Below are 21475 nucleotides of genomic sequence, written 5' to 3'. Positions count from 1 at the left end.
GGGACTGTGCAGGGGGGAGTGGGGCAAACTGCTGGTACTGAGCTTAAGTTGGCCATTTATAAATGTAAGTTCTGCCAGGCCTCTGTGAAGTACGTAGAATATATTGTATCACAGGAAGGGCCCAGCACTGATCCGGAAAAAGTAAGTGCTGTGACCACCTGGCCTCGACCCAAGAACTTTAGGGAATTGAAAAGGTTCCTGGGATTTGTGGGATTCTATTGACGATTTGTTAAAGACTATGCTACAATAACCAGACCTTTAAATGCCCTAACTCACGGACACCAGGTGGGAAGGTCACCCCGCAAGAAGGGGTGAAACAATAGCTTAAATGGGCTTCCTGTGACATGAAGCCCCACAGAGCCTTTTGGTCTGCAGTGGGACTCACGGTGTGAAGATGCCTTCCAGGAGGTGATCTGGTGGTTGACTCAGGCACCTGTACTGGCATATGCTGGTCCCAACCGCCCTTTTATTTTGTACACAGATGCTAGCCTGTCAGGACTGGGGGCTGTGCTGTACCAGGAACATGAGGGACACCGGTGACTAGTGGCTTTTGCCAGCAGGGGATTGTCACCCAGGGAGTTGCAGTACCCAGCACATAAGCTTGAATTCCTGGCCCTCAAGTGGGCCATCACTGAGAAATTCCAGGACTATCTGTATGGGATTACCTTCCAGGTGTGGACAGACAATAATCCCCTTACCTATGTGCTCACCAACACTAAGTTGGATGTGACCGGCCAACGCTCTTCGTTGCCCCAGATTTTGAGAGCCAGTTGTTGCGTGAAGCACTGACAGAGGCTGGCATACAGAAATCAAGGACTATACCCTACCACCCCCAAGGGGATTCCCAACCCGAGCGCTTCAATCACACTTTCTTGAACATGCTGGGTACCCTCCAGCAGGAACAGAAGGCTGCATGAAGCCAGCATATTGCATACCTGGTGCATGCATGCAACCCCACTAGGAATGATGCAACGGGGGTCAGTCCGTATTTACTCATGTTCGGGAGGGAGCCCCAGTTACCCATAGATTTGTGCTTTGGGATAGAACAAGTCTACCAACAACATTTGACTCATGGTCAATATGCACAACAGCTTCGGGACTGTCTCTGTCATGGGTACCGACTGGCAGCCAAAACTGCTGGAAGAAACCAGCAACACCATAAGCGGCTTTATGATGCTTGCATGCATGAACAAGGGTTTCAAGAAGGAGGCTGGGTGCTGCTGCAAAACCTGGGGCTAACTGGGAGACACAAAATTGCTGATCGGTGGTGGGCTGAACCCTATACAGTGGTGCGACAACTGGGAGACCTCCCAGTACATGAAAACTCCCCTGAGTCTGGACCGGGTCGAAGTCGCGTGGTCCACTGGAACCTCCTGCTGCCTATTGGCCAATTGGTGGGGCCCTTTCCTCCCGAGAGAGAGCCGTGAGAAGAGAGGCCTAGGTTTCCCCGTAGAAGGGAGCCTCACGCCACCCAGCCGGCAGTTGTGCCTGCAGCTCCCCCGGAGGACTTGGACTCTGACTGGTGGTACCCTGCTGATTTTCACCTGAGCTTAGGACCTGCCACTCCTCAGGGTGAAGGGGAGACAGGGACTGCTGCTTGTGGGGCCCTGCCTGGTGAGACTGAAGGAGAAAACAACCCCATGCCTTTACCTGCCAGTGGGGCAGACTCCTTCAGTGAGAGGGAACCTGAGCCACTGGGGCCCTCATGCAGTCCTGCCTCAGACCGCACCCCACGACAAGGCGGAAGCTTCGGTCAGTCCGTTGCTTCACCTACAATGCCCTGGGGGTGCTGGTGGAGGTCCCTATCACTGCCCCTTGGGTCCAGTAGTCCTCCAGGCTGAGGTCTGTGCTTCACTGGAAATGGTGAAGGGTTCCGCGGGGGAGGATGTGACGGGCTGGCTGGCAGTGACCTGGCCCAGGGGTTTTGAAAGGGCAAAAGATGATTGGAGGACTTGGGATTCCCTTTCCTCACCAATCTGGTAATGATTTGGCCCGGGGGTTTTGAAGGGGTAAAAGATGATTGGAGGACTTGGGATTCCCTTTCTGCACCAATCAGGCCCCAGAGACTCACCCCCTATGTCCCCTGATTGGCCCCTTGAGTAACCTGGAGGGGGATAAAAGGGGCAGCGTGGGCTGACTCAAGGGAGAGACCAGTGAGGGACAACAAGGAAGGAACTTCACAGAGCTGAGCCAGGAGCAGTGCCCAGGAAGAGCCTGAAAGAGCTGGACCTGCAGGCAGCAGTGGGACCCTTAGCAGCGTGGTGTGCAGCCAGCAGGAGAGGCTCCTCACTGGGCTCCAGGATCCCCCCAGCAGGACAGGCTCTCCTCCGCTCCAGCAAGGATCTGAGCAGCAACCTGAGGGGTTCCCAACTCTGCTTCCAGCTCCTCCAGTCAAAGCCCAGGAAGCTCAACGTGAGGCCAGGGCTCCAGGAAGGTCAAGACCCCTAGCAGGCTGGTACAGTGCCACCAGTGGTGGCTGTGTGGCAGTGTTCCTATGAACTGTATGGGAGATCTGGGTTCAAGTCCCAACTGAGGTAAATTGGGGTGAGCCATTGTGTTTTCCCCCTTTCTCCCCCTCCAGGTACTAAGGCCCTATATTTCCTTGACATTTTGCATTTTGTGCCTTTTTTTATATTTCACCAACCCATATGGTTTTTTCTGCTGTTCGTGTTTTATATTTTGTTAACCCTGTTTTTGTCAATGATTGTAAGTGTCTAACCTTTGTTGAATCCTGCCCCCTTGGAGCATTGTAGTGTCCACTATACCCTCTGATTTATGCCTGTTATGTTCCCAGTATTAAAAGGTATACAGTTAAGTCCCCATTGGTGGTCTGGCTCTGCTCTATAGGGGGAGGAGAGTTCCTACACTCCCACAGTGCTTGTGCACCTGCTTTGATCCCTTCAGTTAGAGAGGGGTACCTCTTGGAGTACCGCCCGGGTTACACATATGTTTCAAAGACCTGAAATGTCAGTGTTCTATCCTTGATCCAGGCTCTCCCTCCCTCTTTATTTCAAATTTGTTTTAGCTGCAAATCTTTTTTTCACCTCTGCAACTCTGCCTCAGAATAACTGTCATCCTCATTCAACTTTGCTAAAGCCTCAGTAAGTTGCCTATCCCTTTCAAAATTACCCTTCTTGATTTTTAGAACCTTTTGTAGACTTGCTTCCATCTCACTCCTCCCGTCTCTTAACTTCTATAACTCTCAGCTGTTGTTTATCTCTGTGGCTGTACCATTTACATTAGCAGACTGTTTTGGCAGACTGTAACATCCTGTATCTTCAACCTATATGGAAGATATTGTAAGTGATAAGCTGTTCTGTTTTTGACTGGAGAGTAGATGAAACAGAAGAAAACTACTCTTTTTGTTCTAACCGGTAAATTAAAGCAGTTGGCAGACAAAGTATTCCAAACCTTGTGGTCCTAGTGAATTGTTCAGTTCTGTTCAGTGATCTCAGTGGCCTTAAGCTAAATTTCCATCCACTACTGGCCACTTCATAGTCCTGTTAATACGATTTTCATTTCTCAAATTGATTTATACATGTTTATTAATAATGAGCTGTAGTGTATAGGCATCATTAATCCTGTTTTGATGACACTTGAATTGATGTACAATGTATGACATACTGATACAGAATACAGAGCTGGCTGGAAGAGGAAATTTCAATTTATTTAAGTGATCCAGTTAATTTATGGATCTGCAGCCATTTAGGTCCAGAGTTAGATGTAGGTTGTTAAAACATTAGAAGGTAGCATTTCTACACCCCCACCCCAACAACTTACTCATTTTTTTTTTTCCTACTCTCCCATTGTTTTCATCATTTTCCATTTGTGTATACTACTCTTGAACAATACAGTAATTCTCAATTTATGACAATAACTGTTAATGCTACTTCTGCCGAATTCTGTGTGTTTGGTCCATACTCATCTGTAGCATATGAAGTGATGTCAGCTGATTCCAACTTAAGTCGACTGATTCCAGTTAAACCAGTGATGTTACACCTGGATTGAATTTCATCCAAGTGCCTTTCTCTTTCTTTCAATATTTATTGAGAATTCAGTAATGATAGTGTTACTTAAATGTAACACTCACTGGAAGTGGTGGGTGTTGGTGCACTAGCAGATTTGGTTGAATTGGAGAGCAAGTGGAATCCTCACTGGTGAACCAGGAGGATTCAGCAGCAAAAGAACTAAGTGTGAAGACCACTCAAGATAAATGTTTAATCTAACCTAAATGCTGAAGCTGCTGCAGGGACAAGAGCCTTTTTGGTTCTGTTTACAAAAACACTCAGCCCTCTGTATTAAACACAAATGATTCTTCTCAGTGTCAACTTGTTATAAAGAGGTTTAATATTTTCAACAGTCTTATCATGGCACTTGTCTCAAGTAAGGAGCTCAGTTCTGGCAGAAAGGGAAAAAGTAGATCTAGGGAAACCTTTCATATTACAGGGTGGACTCCTTACAGAAATGCTGCCTTTGACTTGCTGAATGAGCCAGTCAGATGAATCTATACAGAGAAGCTAAGATGAATGCCTGTGTTATGAATGGAGGACATGATGGAACAGTAATATTAGAAGACAGATGTTATTGAGTGCCTTTGTTAATGGATGAATAAGCTCCCATTCATATCTTAAATGTGTTAATTATAAAACTTCTTAAACGTGTTAATTATAAAACTTCTAAATAGGAAACGGAGCACCCCTGGCCAGTGAAATAAGCCATTTTTATCATTTGCATTCAGTAACCAATTTCTCTTAAAGACATTAGGTAGCTGTGACTAATAGAAAGCTAGATTAGTTGAATGGACCTTCTTAAAGTCTATTCTTTCTGTGAATTTAGTCAGTTCTGCTGATCTGAGGGAGAAAATTAGATTTTACTGCCTCCATCCACCCCACTCTCACCCTCCGTTTTGAAGCGAAGAACCAACTTGGTGACAAGAAGATAATTGGTTTGATTTTCTTCGGTCTCATTTTGTGATTGCCATTCATGGATTATTATTCAATTATCCAAATTGTTAATGGTCCAACATCAACATACATAACTGGGCAGAATTGGGCCTTTGAATCTTTATTACTAGTAAATGATATACGAGTAGAAAATAACTGCTGTTAATGGCTTTTCTAACCAACACTGAGATGACAGGGATGGCAATTACTTAAACAAACACAAAATCCTATTAATTGCAGATGTACTCAAATTACTTAATAAATCATCTGAGAAGTATGCTGTCTCTCATTTATGGAACCCCAAAATGCTATGTTCTAAGCAGTCACTATTCAGAATCAAAATTCACTTTAGAGAATTCAGTTAATTCTTTAGGGATTGTGGGTATGAAAGCAATTCAGTTAGCTAAAAATTTGGAGTCTTGTGATAATGGGGCAAATGCTACACAGTTGGCAGGTCTACTTAATCTTTTCCCCCCACTCAGTCCTGTTCTTTGGTGAAATAGTACCAGTGAATAATGTTTATTTTGCTATAAATCTGCTCCTTGGATGCATCCAGTTGCTCTATCCACAGACTATCAAATAGTCTTTAATGATAGAAGAAAAAATTGATAAAACTATATATGGTACTTATCCTATGTAAGGATAAAACGGTGTGTGTCCTGAAGAGTTTTTTAATGTACCATTGAGTATAGTAGAATTATACCTATGAAACTGTAGGTACATAATATCATAAATCGGGCTGCATAGGATTTCATAGTCCTCTAGAGGGAGTAGAACTGTGAGCTTTCTGCCCAAAGCCATAGGCTTCTAACATGAATTAAAGGATATCCCTGCAATATTAAGACTGCAGGCAGTGTTAGTTTAGGCAGTAGATAGTATTAATTATTCATGTTGGAAGATAACTACTGTTTTTAACTGTGATTGCAAGAATAGCCTTTTGGGAATCTACTGTGTTAACAAATAGGTTCAGCTATGGGTAAAATCTATCTCCAAGTGTCATGTTCACTACACCCTACCAAAGACACTTCTCATGAACTTGATGATACTAGGTGTTGAGACTAAGACTGTCTGCAACAAACTTTTTAACCACTACTGTGAGACTTGACAAGTCAGACAGCTTTGTAAACAGCTAAATCTGTTCAGTGTCTGAAGCATATCTCCAAAATGACTGTTTTGTGGCTTCTTAAACAAGGTCAGCTCTGTTGAGAGTTATGTTCAAGAGTCAAACAGTTGAGATTTTCCTAAACCTCTTTGTATAGTTTTAAAAATGCAACATATTGTAGAACTGTGCTCATCACTAACCCTTAGTGAGGTGTACAAAATAATTATCTAAACATTTGTGACGGTGTTTAACACTCAACATATAGATGTGTGAGTGATTATTGGAAAAGGGGTTGGATTGCCAGAGCTGAAGGCCAGAGTTTTTCTATCCACAACACACACACAGCATAGGTGGTAGTAATGGTAATATTTCTACATATAACCTACAATTCATCTAAAACAATGCCTTCAATAATAATGATAATCATAGGGACACAGGTATTTTGGAGGTCTTGTAGTCCTTTAATTTTATTTTAGAATTACCTCTGCTGAGTCTTTTATTTTGCTTCTGTATGCTTTAGAAGACAAATTCCTTCCCATGGTCAGAGAAGTGGATTTTGAAAACAAGTGGCTCAGCTCACACACTCACTTTATGTAAATGGATTCATAGCCACACACCATTTTGGATTTGCTCTGATGTAATACTTTTAACATCTCAATTGCACTTTTGCTGCTGGACCCCAAAGCAGTTGCTTGTATGGTTCCTGATTCTGTGTTCAGACTGCTTTTAGGCTTGTGTAATTAAGTGGAATTCAGTGGATTTCTTCCTGACTTGCAGTGATTTAAATCAAAGCAGTGTAGAGTCCTACCGAGTATGACTCGCCTCTTAATTTCATTTAGCTTGAATAATATTCCCAGCTTTGCCTAATGCGTTTTAAAATATAAATTCAAGGTAGTCTTATGGGTAATGCATTCCACAATAGAGAGCATTAATTCAATGGGATGCTTAGATACCTCCAGCAGAGCACCTGTGCAAGTGGAAGAAAAGCTGAACTCAAGGTAACTCCCCATTTATCTAGTTCTAATAGGCTAGGTACAGAAATTACACACAAACCAGTATAAGTGATCAGAAACCGGTCTAAACCTGTAACAGAACAGAAGTTTTAATGCACATAAATTGGTTTCAAAATGGTGGAACCTGGTTCAAGATATAACTGAATGGATGTAGTATTAGATTTAATCAGCTTAGGTTAGACCAATATATCAAACTTCTGTTCCAGATCCCCTCCTGACTCAAATTACATTGTAGTCCCCCAACATCCCCGGATGCTTTGTGGCCTGTTGCTAACTAACCCCCCTCACAGGACGGGCAGGCTAGCTTCTGCCAGTGCTCCTCTGTTCAGCTGAGACAGGCTGACCCCACATTTAGGTTGTCACAGAGCAGAAGCAGCAAAGCCTCTGCTCCCCAGCCTGCATCCTATCTGTACCTGTCAGCCTGGTGGGGCAGTGAGGGGGAGGTTGGGGAACGGAGCCCCCCACCTCAGCCCTGGGCTTCCCCTGAGCTGGGGTCTGCTCATCTGGGAGGATCCCTGTGCCATGGAGGTATCCCCTCTGGCCCACCAGGCTGTGGTGTCAAGCCTCATCACAGTGCGTCAATGCCTCTAATGCATGGAGGAAGTAACAGAGCTCTCTACTCCAATCCCAGTCCTGCCCCCACCTTCCAAGATGGGGTTTGCCTAGCTAGGGAGTGCCCACACCACAGAGACTTTCCCCCATCCTGGCTCCAGGCCCCTCTGGGTGTCTGTCCAAGTGGAGGGGGGGATGCTAGGACTGGGGCAGGGGACTCTGTTTCCCCCTCCTCCTGTGGGTCGGGACACTGACTCATGGTGGGCAAGGCTGGCTGGGCAGGGGGAAACCTCCTTGGCATGGCCCCTGCCCCCAGCTGGGCAGGCTCCCCCAGCCCAGAGGGGCTGGGGCTGGGGCAGAGGAAAGCCCCCACAGTGCAAGGTCCCACCTCCAGCTGGGAAGACCCTAGCTGGGGGGGGGGTGCAGAATAGGAGGGGGCTGTAATTCCCCACTACTTGGCTGGGTTGAGGGACACCCCGTGTCACAGAGCTCCCTTCAGTTGGGCAGGCTGCAGCTTGGTGGGAGCCTGTGTTGGGGTGGGGGGCTCTGTTCTTTCCTTCCACCCTGCTCCGCTGTGGGATTGGGGAGCCATTTTGTGCCAACTCCCCCCTTCACCATGGCTGATAGCAGGGGTGTGCTGGGCAGCCAAACAGGGATGGTCCCTGCTTTTCTGGGCTTGGCTGCCCTTGGCAATGGCAGACAGACTGGGAAGCATGCTGGAGTGCCCCTGCCTTTTGGTCTCAGCCAGCACAGGCATCTGCCTGCCTTTGCCAATTAGGGAAAGCTGCGAAGATTGGATTTATTCTGCCTCGGGCTTTTTGACTGTCTGTACTTAGCCATATCACAGGCAATCACCCATCAGTCATTAGGTGCCTTCACTTTCCAATGGCCATTCTGGCTCTATTTCTTTGCAGAGAGGGATATTCTTCTGGGTGCTCACTGAAATCCTGCTTGTTACCAGTTTACCCCAGATCCCACAATTTAGTCTGATTCAACATTTTCCTTTCCAGTAGAGTAGCTAAGAGGGGGTGTCAAATTGGGGTGTGTGAGTTAAAATAGCAGCTGCTATGCTGCTAGCCAGGCTGCCACTGCCACAACCACCAGTACAACTACTAACACTGCCCTATGCATTTGCTGTTAGCCAGGGGGCAGAAATGCCCAGGTATGCTTCGGCTTCTTTCAGATCATAGTCCTGGTCTAACACCCTTTCCTAAAGGCTCTGAGGAAACTTGCCTGCAAATAAAATACTGCAGAGGGAGCTGGTGTTTATTGTTGAACATTACTGATTGCTACCTGAAAATGTCCACTCACTGTGAGTTCCTATGAGTGTTGGTGATTGTGATTAATTGTTGGTTCTTGTCATGTTTAAAAAAAAAATCTTAAGTCAGTCTGTAACGTAATGCTTGCAAAATTGTGCTTTAATCTGATAGGTCTAACCACATGTTCTGAGGGTGGAAATGTTGATTTGCAAGTGCATATAGGTTAGATGCCTAAACTTTCTCATTTGCGATTGCAAATTAGAGCTTGTTTTAGAGGTAGCTAAAATCTTAGCTATAAATTCTTGACACCTTCATTTAGCATTTTTAACACTGGGTGGGAACGCAGACATACAGTAAATTTAAAGCTAGTCTTAGAAGGTATATGGATGTTGCTGGTGGTAGAATGCTTTTTCTTTCTTTTTTGTTGGTTAAAGCATGGGCTTGCACTAATGATACTGGGACAGGAAGCAGCTGTGCTTTTAGCAACATAGTTTTAATCTGTAACATGCAAATTATATGTCTATAAACAAAACCAGCAACTTGGTTTACATATGGACTGGCACTGTAATGGGAGTGCAGGTGTGGAAATTACAACACCATTAAGAATAATATTCCTTGTGGAACTTGATAACAGGGAAATGTCCCTTTCCTAACATGGTTGTCTGTGTTATTACAAGGTTTCTTAATGCAATCCAATGACCTCAGATAAAGAATTCTGATTCAATTAAAATATAAATGATTTGAAAAATGCATGTTTTTCTTTACGTACTAAGAGAACCATAATGTAGAACATCACTTTTGAGAAAACTTTAAAATTAGAGCTAGTCAAATAACTAGATGCAAGAGTTTTCTATCAAAAAATGGAGTTCTATTGAAACTGAAATACATTTGCAAAAGCATGTCAATTCAATCAAAAAGGGAAAACAAAAGTGTTGACAAGGTTGAAACATCCCATCAAAACAGTTTTAATATTTTTGGAATTAAACTTTTTTTTTTTAATGACTGTTGTTTTTTTTTAAATTTTGCATTACATTACTATAATGCAAAGCGTTCTGAGCATGTGGAAATGAAACATTCTGGTCAACCTGAAATTCCCCTTTCCTTCCCCCTGCCCTGTGGCCTGATTCTCTTTTGTAGAGAACTTAACCATGTTCATCCTTTGTTCAAATTTGGAATGATAATGCTTTTCAAAATGTCGGTCTCTCTGAAATGGGATTTTTGTTCTTCATCCAGTTCTTTTAAAAATGGAAAGGGCTCGAGCATTGGATAAATCCAAATGAGTTTGAGTCCTTCCATCAGAGTATTTGTAAATGCAGATAGACTAGTTTCTACTATGCCTGTGTGAAGTGGCTGGTATTTGCTCCGGATTTAGATTTGGCTGATTCAGGGGACAGCGATTCGATTCAGTGATTTGAATCACCGTCCCAAATCAATTTGGCCAAATCTGATTCAGAGATTCGGCTGCTGGCTAATCAGTTGAATCTGTGAATCACACAGACCCCATTCCCTGCCCACTCTCAATGGCTGCCCTGCCTGGCCTAGCTCCTGGCCCTTTGAAGAAAAAGAAAAGCTCCCACTCACTGGCTCCTGCCTGGCAGGGGGCGATTCCCACTGCCCCCCACTGCCCCAAGCCATGTGGAGGGCTCTGCTACAAGGCCCCTGACCCCTGCCTGCTCTCCTAGCTTCCCCCATGGCTGCTCCACCCTTTAAAAATAAAGCCACGACTCACCGACTGCTGGCAATCCCCACTGCCCTCTACTGCCCCATGCCACATATGTCACAAGCCCCCAGAAGCCCTGAGGCCACTGCAGGACCTGGTGAGTGGGGTTTTTTTGGGTTTTTTTTAAAGGTCCGGGACCTGGGGAGGCTGGGGCAGCCATGGGGGGTGAGGGCAGACAGGGGATGGGGCCTGGGAGGGGTCCCCCCATGGTCCCCTCCTCCAGTCCCCCTTCTGCCACCCCTTACTTACCAGCATTGAGTCTAGGTCGAGCTCCCTGCTGTAGTCAGTGGGGACTGCCTGAATTGCCAAAGCTCTCTGAATCTTTTCCAAATCAATTCAGAGAGCATCAAACTGATTCAAACCTTTTAATTGGTCCCCTGATTCGATTTGGATTTGGAGATTCGACCACCAATTCAGGCGAAATCTCCTCTGAATTTAATCAGCGCCTGAAGCTTTGCTCAGCCGTAGTATCTACTAAGTTTTGATGATTCTAGATCAGTTTGTTCTTTTACTCATTTGTATCTGTGCAGGTTTTAATAAGTCATTCTTCTCACAGGGAAATATAAATTAGATTAAAAACTTTTCCAGCTAAACATCCAGAAGCTTTATGATTCTAATATTGCTTGTTGGACAGCTGCTGCAAGTTATGCCAAGCTGAAATGATCCACAAAAGACTGTTCTGGCACCTGGGGTTTATATCAACACTCTTACTATAGCCATCGCATGTTCACAGTGTGAAGGATGGTATAAAACAACGGGAGAGTGTAGCAACAGTACCATAACTACGGCAGGGTGAACAGGGCAGCAGCCCTGATTGCTGACTTGGGTGTGGGGTAGAAAAATAGCAGCTGTCAATACTGCTTACTAGCCACACTGCCAGCACTGGCACCTATGCCATTGCCTCATGCATTGCTGCTCCCTAAGTGCCAAGTTGCCCTCTTAAGCCTCTGCATTAAGAGTTAAGTGGACTTCACAGAAAACAACTATCTTAGGCAAGATACTGGTCCACATTATCACTAATAAGTATTCTATACAAATAAAACTATGTATATCTGCTGGGCTGAAGTTTAAAACCTGGCCTTTAAGGTATAAGAAAACTTCTGCCACAAAAATATAGGAAATTTTCTGTTAGTAACTTCCTTTTTAGGATGTAGCCTGCCCCACCCTAACAAAAAGGCAATATGCAAACTGGTATATACCATGCTTGTTCACGATCCCACTGAAGCTAATGGCAAAACACTCCAATCAATGATTGCTATCAGTAGGAGCAGAATTCAGTACTTGTTTTGCATTGAAATCAAACCTGGGGACAACTTCATTTCAACAAACCAAAACAGGTAAGAAAATGGTTATTAGACTTGGAGCTTCCTTGTGGCAAAGCTGACTGTGTCAGATTCTGTTTACTTCTGTTTTGTGGCAATTCTAACCCAAATGGAACCTTATTATTTCAATTTTATTTTGTTCTTTCCTGCAGGAGAAAATATAAGAAAACATCACAGAGGTAAGAGTAAAACACAGGACTGGGGGAAGGTGTTTGTAAGTTAACTATCCTTCTTTTTGAGCCTGAAGGATTTTTCTTGTTCATCATTGGAATCCATGCCACTGCGCTTTATGAAGGACAGGCAGCACTCTTACTCCAAACTCCTGTTGGTAATAGCAGGGGCTTTGCCTGAGTAAGGATTGAAGAATTTGGTCCTGATCTCAAACATATTTTCCCCTCGTTTCTTCAATTAGATCTGCTGGTTTTAACTTCTATCACTATGTGCACTGCAATAAAAGATTGATTGCGTGCTTTTAGTTTTGTTAATGATATGTGCCTTTGCAGGAGGCCAGAGGAAGACTGGGATCCTGTTGCTTAATAGGCCCTATTACAGCTAAAAGATCTAGCTATCTTATTGCATCTTTGCAGTAGGGAAGACTACTGGGGGTTCTCTGAGTGATTCATTTCTCCCTATGGAGTCTTTTTATTTTTGGTTTGCGTTTGGTTGCTTTCTGATTGTGTACTTTGCTGTGGAAGCTCTACGTCAGTTTTAGGTGGGTCACCATGACTTGCCTTATTCTGTTTCTCCCCCTTACTTTGATTCTGCAAAGTAACATGTGTTGGCTCTGGATTTAGGGCCCAGATGCCTTGTTCTGGGCAGGGGGGGAACCCATTCTCCCCAGACCGATCACGACCTTTTCATTCAATAATAGGCAAATGTATTGATACACAGTGATAACAGAAAAGAAACTATACAAACAATCAAGCAATTCTATATACTGCCAACCTGAGGGCTGTCATCAGAGTCAGGATACATCCGGCCAGGATGCAGGCTTCACAGTGAGGCTTTCTCTTAGGTGTCAGTTGTCAGGACATCAGCAGCTTGGAGGTGGGATGCGGAGGCCCCCCCCCACCCAGTGGGGTGGATAACGCCCTGGTGGTGTGCCCTCTGTCCATGGTGGCCTCAAGGACCCCTCCTGGGGATGGGGATGGAGATGAGGAGAAGGATGGGGAGGAGGACGACCCAGGTGAGAGACGAGGAATGGCAGGGACTCCTTGCTGCTTCAAAGTCCTTCTTTTGTATTCTCCTTCCCTCCAGATGACTCCTGAGGGCTCTTCATCCGTGGCTATCACTGATTGGTCTCTCTGTGTGGCTGTGGTTGTCATATGTCTATGTAGCTCATCACATGCACACATAATAATTTGGTCTTTCAAGGCCTTCTCCTAATTTGGTCTGTTTCCCCAAAACCGAGACTCAGGCCCCCATGCTCTGGGGTCTTGTTAGTTGGTGCCACCTTATTTTGTGTTATGGTACAGCATGGTACATGCCTTCATTTCTCAGGCAGTGTGTATATCTGTTGGTCTTGTTGTGTTATACAGCCTGTCTGCTTCGAAGGCTGTGTGAAACTGTGCTTGTGTGACCCAGGCTTTTAAAAATCAATTAACCTCAGTTGCCTATCCTGAACCATTCTGAACCCCATAAGCCAATTCCTAAAAAGCAAACCTTTAAATACCATTCTTAAGATATCAACATGTGCTTTTAATCCCCACTGACTTCAGTGGAAGTTGAGAGTATTTAATACCTTGGAGGAACTAAGTCCTAAAGGCACTTCAGAATGTGCTCCTCTGTGATGTGCTTTGACTTACAAACAGTGAGAGTGAAGTCCTGAGCCCTACAGCAAGTCATTGTGCAATTTTGCACCATACTGTGTGGGACACTGGAACAGATGCCCTGCTTGGATGTTTCATCTGGAAGAGCTACCAAGCAACTTTGAATGTTGTGGAGAATTTGAATGAAGAATTTTTTTTTTGAGTGGGCTGTTGGCTTGCATGCAGGTGATCTGTATTTCTGTCATGCTTCACTTAATACAGTTATGAACCCATAGCCAGAGGTATTCACTTAATAACAAAGTGGTTATTAGAGAACAGAAAATTTTCTAGATTTTGAATGATTGCTGGGTGAGTTCTTTATATTGCTTGCATCTTGATTGTATGTGTTTTCTATATATGTCATTTTGGGAATGGTTCATGAAACTGTTACACCAAATTAAAAGGATTGGGGCACTTATTGTGTTATCTGATCTGCAGTAAAGCCTATTGTAGGTAAAAACAAAATGTGTCAGTTTTACTCCTGAATAAAAAAAAACTTTTAAGTTACTGCAATTTAGCTTCTATTTACCATAGGAAGCTGCATGAAAACTGTTATAGCAGATCAGCTTAAACCATCCTAAGTCCCCCAGTTTTAAACACTGTATAATTGTTTCATCTGTCCATACCTTATGGCATTGGTCGGAATGTGTTTTTTAGCATTTTGGGGGGGCAGAGATATATTTAAGCTACTACTGTTAGTATTAGAAGAGACAAAAATTATACTACAGGCTAGGAAAATATTCCCTATTATTTTTTTGCCATTTAACTCAGAAATTAAATTGTGAGAGAGGTCTTTTGTATCCTGTTTGGTTATGTGTCCATGGTGATTTGTATACATTTACCCTGATTCATCACACGGGGGGCAACATTTTTTTTGCATCTTTTTTATAATGTTCCTTTATTGACTCCCCATATTCCCCCTTTATCTCTGTATGCTTGGTGTATATTTTGTGCTGGTGTTTGCTGTTTAGCTGCTGAAATTTATGCTTTTTATGACTGGACCTATGTACTGGTGAAACAAATGGTATTGGTTCCATGGAGCAAAAGGTTGTATAGGAGGTTGTGCCCAGCAAGTAGGGGTGTGCGAAGTGGGCCCTATTCGATTCAGATTCTATCAAAGTGCTGTCTACCATAGCAAGATATTCAGGTAGCAAGATAGCTAGAAAACCTAGTGTGTGTATTGGTAGGAAATAGGGTAGTATGAAATACCTGCGTTTTGTTTCAGTTTTGGATTTGGCGTTTCAAAGGGAACAGTGTTTTGTTTCAGTGTTTTGTAGGGATATCCGAAATGACTGTGTTTCATTTTGTTTTAGATTCAGCATTTTGGAAGGACAGTGAATCATTTCAGTGTTTCAATTCACTGCCCCTTTCATTTCGGCTGGAACTGTTTTGAAATTTTGATGGTGTTTTGGTGTTTTGACCATAGGCTACAATGTGGAATCACAAAACTGCCTATAACTTTGTAATTTCTTGCCTGATTTGGATGAAACATGCAGGGGTCCTAGCCCCTTCTGAGGCCACGAAACTTGCGAAGTTTCAAGAAGATACATATAGGGGTTTCTGGGAAACTACACCTCAAACTGTTCAAAGCAAAACTAGTATCACTTGCTGGCAGCGGCAGCATGCTGTTATCTTGCATACAGATCCAGAGGTCCGCTCCCCCTGGGAGGAGTTTGGTACAGCCCTGCAGCCCTTCTTGGGGGGTGCAGCCCCACAGATCTGCATGCGGGATGACAGCAGCTTGGTGCTACCGACTGAGGCCAGTGCCAGCACTGGGTTCTTCCTGGTGCTTGGTGTGGACTATGCCAGGAAGACTTGGGTGCTGATGCTGGCCCCAGCTGGCAGCAGCAGCCTGCTGTCATTTGCATGGCCCACATCTGGTAAGTGCGGAGCTTTAAAAAAAAAAAAAAGAAAAAAAGAAAAAAAAAGGCACCTCACTCACCAGCTCTGGCAGTGGCAGTTGGGGCCTCCGAAGGCTTGTGGCAGAACCCCCTGCACAGCACAGGGCAGCGGGGGGCAGCAGGGATCGTCCCCCCCACCTGGCACCTGCACCACAGCGCAGGTGCAGCACGGCTCGGCAGGCCACCACATGCTGCCTGGGAGCTGGGGCAGATCCACCTGTCAGCCAGAGCTCCTGGTTCAAGTCCCCACCACTCTGATCATTCCCCCAGCTCCTTCCCAGGGGTCATGGCCCCTGGATCTGTGCGCCAGGTTTCAGCAGGCTGCTGTTGCCAGCTGGGGAAATAACCCAGAGCCACTGCCATCTCCAGCTGGCAGCAGCATTCTGCTGTCATCCCACATCCAGGGGCTCGCACCCCCCAGGAAGAGCTGGGGGAAGTGATCAGAGAGCTAGGGAAAAGATCAGGGAATTGGGGAATCAAACCAGGAACCGGGGGAATGCTCAGGGACCTGAACATTCCCCCAGCTCCCTTGTTCAATTCCTTAGTGCCCTATTTGATTCCCCAGCCCCTGGTTTGGAAGGGACCTCAGAGACAGATTGTTGTCACTGGCTACCAGCTACAGATATCAATATCAGTCCTTCCCCTCCCCCTCCCTCTTTCCCTGCAAGCCCGCCTTTGAAACAGATCTGAAATGTTTTGGAAACATCCTAATCATTTTGGATAATTCCCAAAACATTTTGGATGGCCTGTATCATTTCAGAGCTGTTTTGGAGACCTGTGTTTCATTTAGGATTTGGTGTTTCAACTGTCAAAATGTCTGAATCCGAAACAAAATGAAACAGCTGCCGACATTTCGCACAGACCTATTATTTAACTTCAGACTTCAGCCTGAGTTTCCTCTATGTATATGTTAATTGTGGGGGATTATTTCTCTCTCTATCTCTTTCTTTCTCACAGTAATCCAAATGATCTATATCTTCAGATATCTCCAAATCCATCAGGGTAATGGTATTCTATCTGCTTTTGCATTTTGTTTAGTTTGTTTCTCTTTTTGGGAGTATTATTATTAATTATGTCAGTGTGAACATAAACTACTCAGCACCCCTTTTAATATGGGGAGGCAGAAGAATATCTCATTTTCAACACTTTACAGTCTAAAGGAATGACTTGTTGAGGCCAGATCTATCAGGTAGATCATTTAATGCAAAAAAATTTGAGGAGCTGTAGAGTCACTGTAGTACTGGAACTATACTCAGTTTGTAATTGGAGATGACAAAAACAATCTTGCATAAATTACATAGTTAACTGGGTTGACTCAAATACTTTAAAAGTATTTAAAAGTAGATTGTTATAATTTTCCTCATAAACTTGGAGGTTCCACAGATGTTGATGCAACTCTAATTTCATTAGTCCCAAGTTACTAATTCTGTCTGCACCACTGAGCTGTGATGCAAATTAATCACTGCAATACCAGAAGCACAATATATTTAATAAATACTTAAGTCATCTATCATTTTCATATCCAGTTAACCTTGACTAAGTGAAGACTAGGTATTTCTTTATATAGCTACTTGAAGGAGATCATGCAGTTTAAAGAGCTAGTCAGAAGCTAGAAAATCTCTCAGATTTTCAGATCCCATTTTTTTCAATTTTCTTCCAGATTTTTTTAGACTTAACATTCGTTCTATGATTGGCTGCAAATAGCCATAACTTATAAAGTGCTGAATACCAGTTTTGGTATGCTTTGGTATGATCTGCTTTGTATCCCCAATCGCCTTGAAGATAGAGGTATAGAACTCTCAAAACCTTTTTAAGCAGTGGACAGGCTTGGATTTTATCTGCCTGAGTGGAACTTGGCCCTTTAAAGTAACTGTGGACAGGCCATGTGCCACTGAACTCTACTTGAAGCTCTCCAAATAGTATTCAAATGAGAACTATGTGATACATAAGTCTTGTATATTTTTCCTTATTTTGTACACGGTAAGATTGTGTGTGTTGCCACTCACCTACTTAACTGCCTATTGGATAGTTGTACAGTTTTACGGTTTTTATTTACTTATCAAGATGAAAATGATCACCTCCCACTGAACTTGTCCATTCATTAAGATTTTTAAAATAATCATTAGTATGTACATAAGTTGCAAAATAACACAAAAATGGCAGCAATGTGTTTTGACCCCCTTTTCACCAAAATTGAAACTGTTGTGGCTTGGCTTACGCTAACCATGGGATAAGAATGTGCAGTCGATAATTATCCCAGAGCAGGTGATGCACAGTAAAGCCCCACCTCCTTTTACCCTGCATGTCAGGAAATGGTTTACATGTCATACCGTATATTACAAAATGTAGTGGCTGCACTAAAAATACATTGTAATAATACAATGAAAAACACTAAAGAGGACCTATTACTTATGTTCTTTAAGTTTAGAAAAATGCAGGGTTCTGACAAAATGTCTTTAATTTATGCATCCTTAAAACAAACAAAACACCTTGAAGCGTTTATACATAGACTCTTTTCCGTCCCACTGGGCTAAGTACAGACATTCATAAAGCTTGAGCCTGAATCAATTCAATCTTTGTAGATTAGTCTAACCTGTGTAGCTTTAACCAAGAATCAAGTGAATAGACATTCACTTTTGATTCTAGAAGTGCAGCCACAGGCCTGCAGTGGCTCAGGCTAAAAGCTGGGGGGCACTAGACTGAGCCCTCCCCTCCCTCAGGCAAGAAGAGCCAGAAGGCTGAAGGGAAGCTGAGCTGAAGAAGGACATGGCCAGGCCCCAGCAGGCTGATTGGGGACGGATTTAAACCCCCACCCTGGCCTGCACGATCTGCAGCTGGGGGGGAAGTGGGGGAAGCAGCTCCTGCCAGGCATTCTTCCCCACTTTGCCACTTAAGGAGCAGGGGGTGTGGCCAGATGCTGGCCCTGGTGGCAGCCTGAGGTGGAAGGGGGAGGAAAGGGGGTTTAATTCCCCCTTCTTTCCCCTTTTCCCCCCTTTGCTTCAGTTGCTGCCGGGGCTGGCCATGGTGCTGTACCCCTGCCTGGCAGACCCAGTGCTGTGCCCCTGCCTGGAAGACCTCAGCTGGAGTCCCATGCCAGTAGGAGAGGAAAGGAAGGGATGTGGGTTTAATCTCCCTCCTCTCCCCCCTGCCCTTTACCTCAGGCTGCCCTCAGGGCCAGCGTCTGGCTACACCCCCAACAGCTCAAGCAGCAAGTCGGGGTGGGGGGTGGGAATGCCTGATGGACTGCTCCACCCATGCCAGGTGGACTGGGCTGTGTCCCCAGCCAGGTTTCCCAACCTCACCCCCTTGTCAGCCACTCCTCACTGCTCTGGTTAGAGAGCAGAGGGGCAGGGCCAAACCAGTTGTGCTTGAGCAGACTGCACAGCCCAGCCCAGGGCTGCAAAGCATCCTGGGATGCTGGGGACTGTGATTTAACTTGAATGGGGAAGGGATCTGGGACAAAGGTTCTATAAACTGTTTTGACCTAAATCAGTTAAGTGTAGTACTACATTCAATCAGGTTTATCTTAAACCAGTTTTGGCCATTTTGAAACTGGTTTATGTGCACTGAACTTCTGTTCTGTTACAGGTTTAAACCCTCCTGACCCTAGCCCTGATGTTTAGAAGGTAGGAGAGAAACAGTATACAGATACTTACACCTCCTTTTCCCTCTTTGTTCTCTCTGTGCTTGTTCTTTTGGTTTCAGCTTTGCAGCTATGGTTACTGGTACATGCACTCTAAATAGTCTGTTGTATGGGGCATCTGTGTGCACATGCACAACCTGCCACAGATGATAACAGTGCATCATATGCTCATGTTAGTACATGAAATAAGTGAAAGCAACTTTCAAACAAAGTCCCCATGACCATAGGACGGACACATGTGCAAAATAAAATGGAAAAATAGAAGTAAGTGCAAAATCTTAAAGAGGAAAACTGTCATAATTTCAAACAGCAGCTTTTTAACTCGAAATATTTTGTTAAAATACCTCTATTTAAAGTTACCTCTGGAACCATGCAAATATTTGAATCCTCTAAGTGCCTGATTTCAGGTAATAGCTTACTCATGTGTCTATTCAGGACTTGGCTTTGCAGTTATGCAAGTAAACACAGTGCAATCGGTTTTGAATTAATCTCTCTTTTAGTACTTTTTGAGATATGGCACATTGTTACCACGTGTGCCATTACTCTGGGGAAAATACTTAGAGATAATTCAGATCTTTATTCAAATAGAGCACTGAAAAAAATAGTTAGTGGGAGCAGTATTGTATGAGTTGAAAGAACCTGATTGTTAAAGGGATGAAACAGGCAGTTACAGGTGGTGATAGCTGTCATTGATATGCTTTGAAAATATCAGTGTGGTATTAAATAACTTGGCATCCAGCATTTCATTTCAATCTATTTAGTCCTTTATTACTTAGCTCTGACACTGTTTCACTTGTATAGCTTATCTATTGACCTTGTGAGGTTATCTTAATTAAATAAAATATAAATACCCTTAATTCCTTCAGCTGTGCACATAATTATAATACTGTTCAGCTCAACTGAAGCAATTCTGTTTTTCTTATATACTTAATAAGAACCTGGCAAAATGAAAGCAATGTAGTATATGATAAGTAACAGGAAAAGAATTTAAACTTTACAAAAGCCTGATTTTTATTTTGGGGGGTGGGGGTAGAGGAGGAATCAGGGGAGATGGTCTGTTGAACATTTTCAATTCTTACTGATTTCAGTAGAACTGGAGGAGTCGGCCCTAAAACTTGAATTCAAGTCTGGATGTTGCAATACATGTCTGATAACATCTGCGTAGTAATATAGGCAGGCTCAGTATCTTTGCCAATAGTTAAGATTGCCTGACACTTCCCACTAGAAGACTGTTTTCAACTGCTTTAAGTCTGCCAAATGCTAAACCATTCAGACATTTTCTATGTAGCGAGTCTGATTCAAGCTTTTTTTTTTTTTTTTTATGCAAAATGATTCCACCATTTCTGAGAATGAAGTGAGGGGAAACATGTTTTGTTCATGTTAGAGTGAACATGAATAGAATAGGATGGTTCTGGTGAGAAATGTTAGGGCCCCTGTGCCTTTGAGCCAGGATTCAGTATTTGTTGGGGGAGTCATCTTAGTGTCAGAATGGTCTTTTGCTGCCTGTAAAAATAGTCTCTGATTTTAACAGGTTGTAAGCATCTGAAAAAAATCACTGTTTGCACATAACTGGGGACTTGTTGACATTTTGCCTTTACATTCTCAGACACATGCTAAGTATGCCCTTTCACCATGCAATCTCTGTGACCAGACTGCAAGCGTCACCCCACAGATCAGACATAGTACACAGATTATGGTCAAAAGTTTGAAGTGATTTTTTGGACGTCTAAATTAAGATGCCTAAGTGGACTGAAAGTGCAGTTCCTAATGTCCATAGTATTTACAAATTGGAAGCGCAATTCTCCTTGGCCTCTGTTGAATGTGTGTCTCAGTTTCCCATGTGCAACAGGGGATCATGAACATAGATCATGGTGAGAATTATAGAGAAGCCTGTAATGGAATTAGTAATTCTGCCTTCATAGCATAGTTTGAATTGTGTGCAAGAATAAGACTGTGATCTGCCCACTGAACAATGAAGTTGAAAAGTTTTTTTTGAATAAAATCTTATCCACTGCATGGAATGAGGTAGCAGTTTTATGGAAAACATGGTATGTGATCAATCATGTAATTAAAAATATATAGCAGTAATTAAAAATATATAGCATAATACATAAACCTGTTGAGGCCAAATTAAGATAGCATATAAAACGTTAATGCTATAATTTCCTAACTTTAGAGTCCTCGACTTCTGGGACTTTAATAATGTTCTCTG

At 43.6% G+C, this 21475-nt stretch overlaps 1 protein-coding gene across 7 annotated transcripts in view; it reads left to right on the top strand.

The window, feature by feature from the left end:
• The window catches only part of PDE1C (phosphodiesterase 1C), a 479499-nt gene that overhangs the window by 192282 nt on the left and 265742 nt on the right, over positions 1–21475 (top strand). For 3 of the 7 annotated variants that reach the window (XM_019538225.1, XM_019538224.1, XM_019538229.1), the window contains exon 3: positions 12064–12090. The exons of the other annotated variants lie outside the window; for them this stretch is intronic. In XM_019538225.1, the coding sequence (XP_019393770.1) occupies positions 12064–12090 (27 nt within the window). The remainder of the gene's footprint in view (positions 1–12063; positions 12091–21475) is intronic. 7 annotated transcript variants of the gene reach the window in all.

This window comes from Crocodylus porosus, unplaced genomic scaffold (assembly GCF_001723895.1).
Source record: "Crocodylus porosus isolate Cpor-Errol unplaced genomic scaffold, CroPor_comp1, whole genome shotgun sequence".
NCBI lineage: Eukaryota > Metazoa > Chordata > Crocodylia > Crocodylidae > Crocodylus > Crocodylus porosus.
The sequence above is the reverse complement of the archived record's forward strand: the minus strand, read 5'-3'. Positions and strand labels throughout refer to the sequence as shown.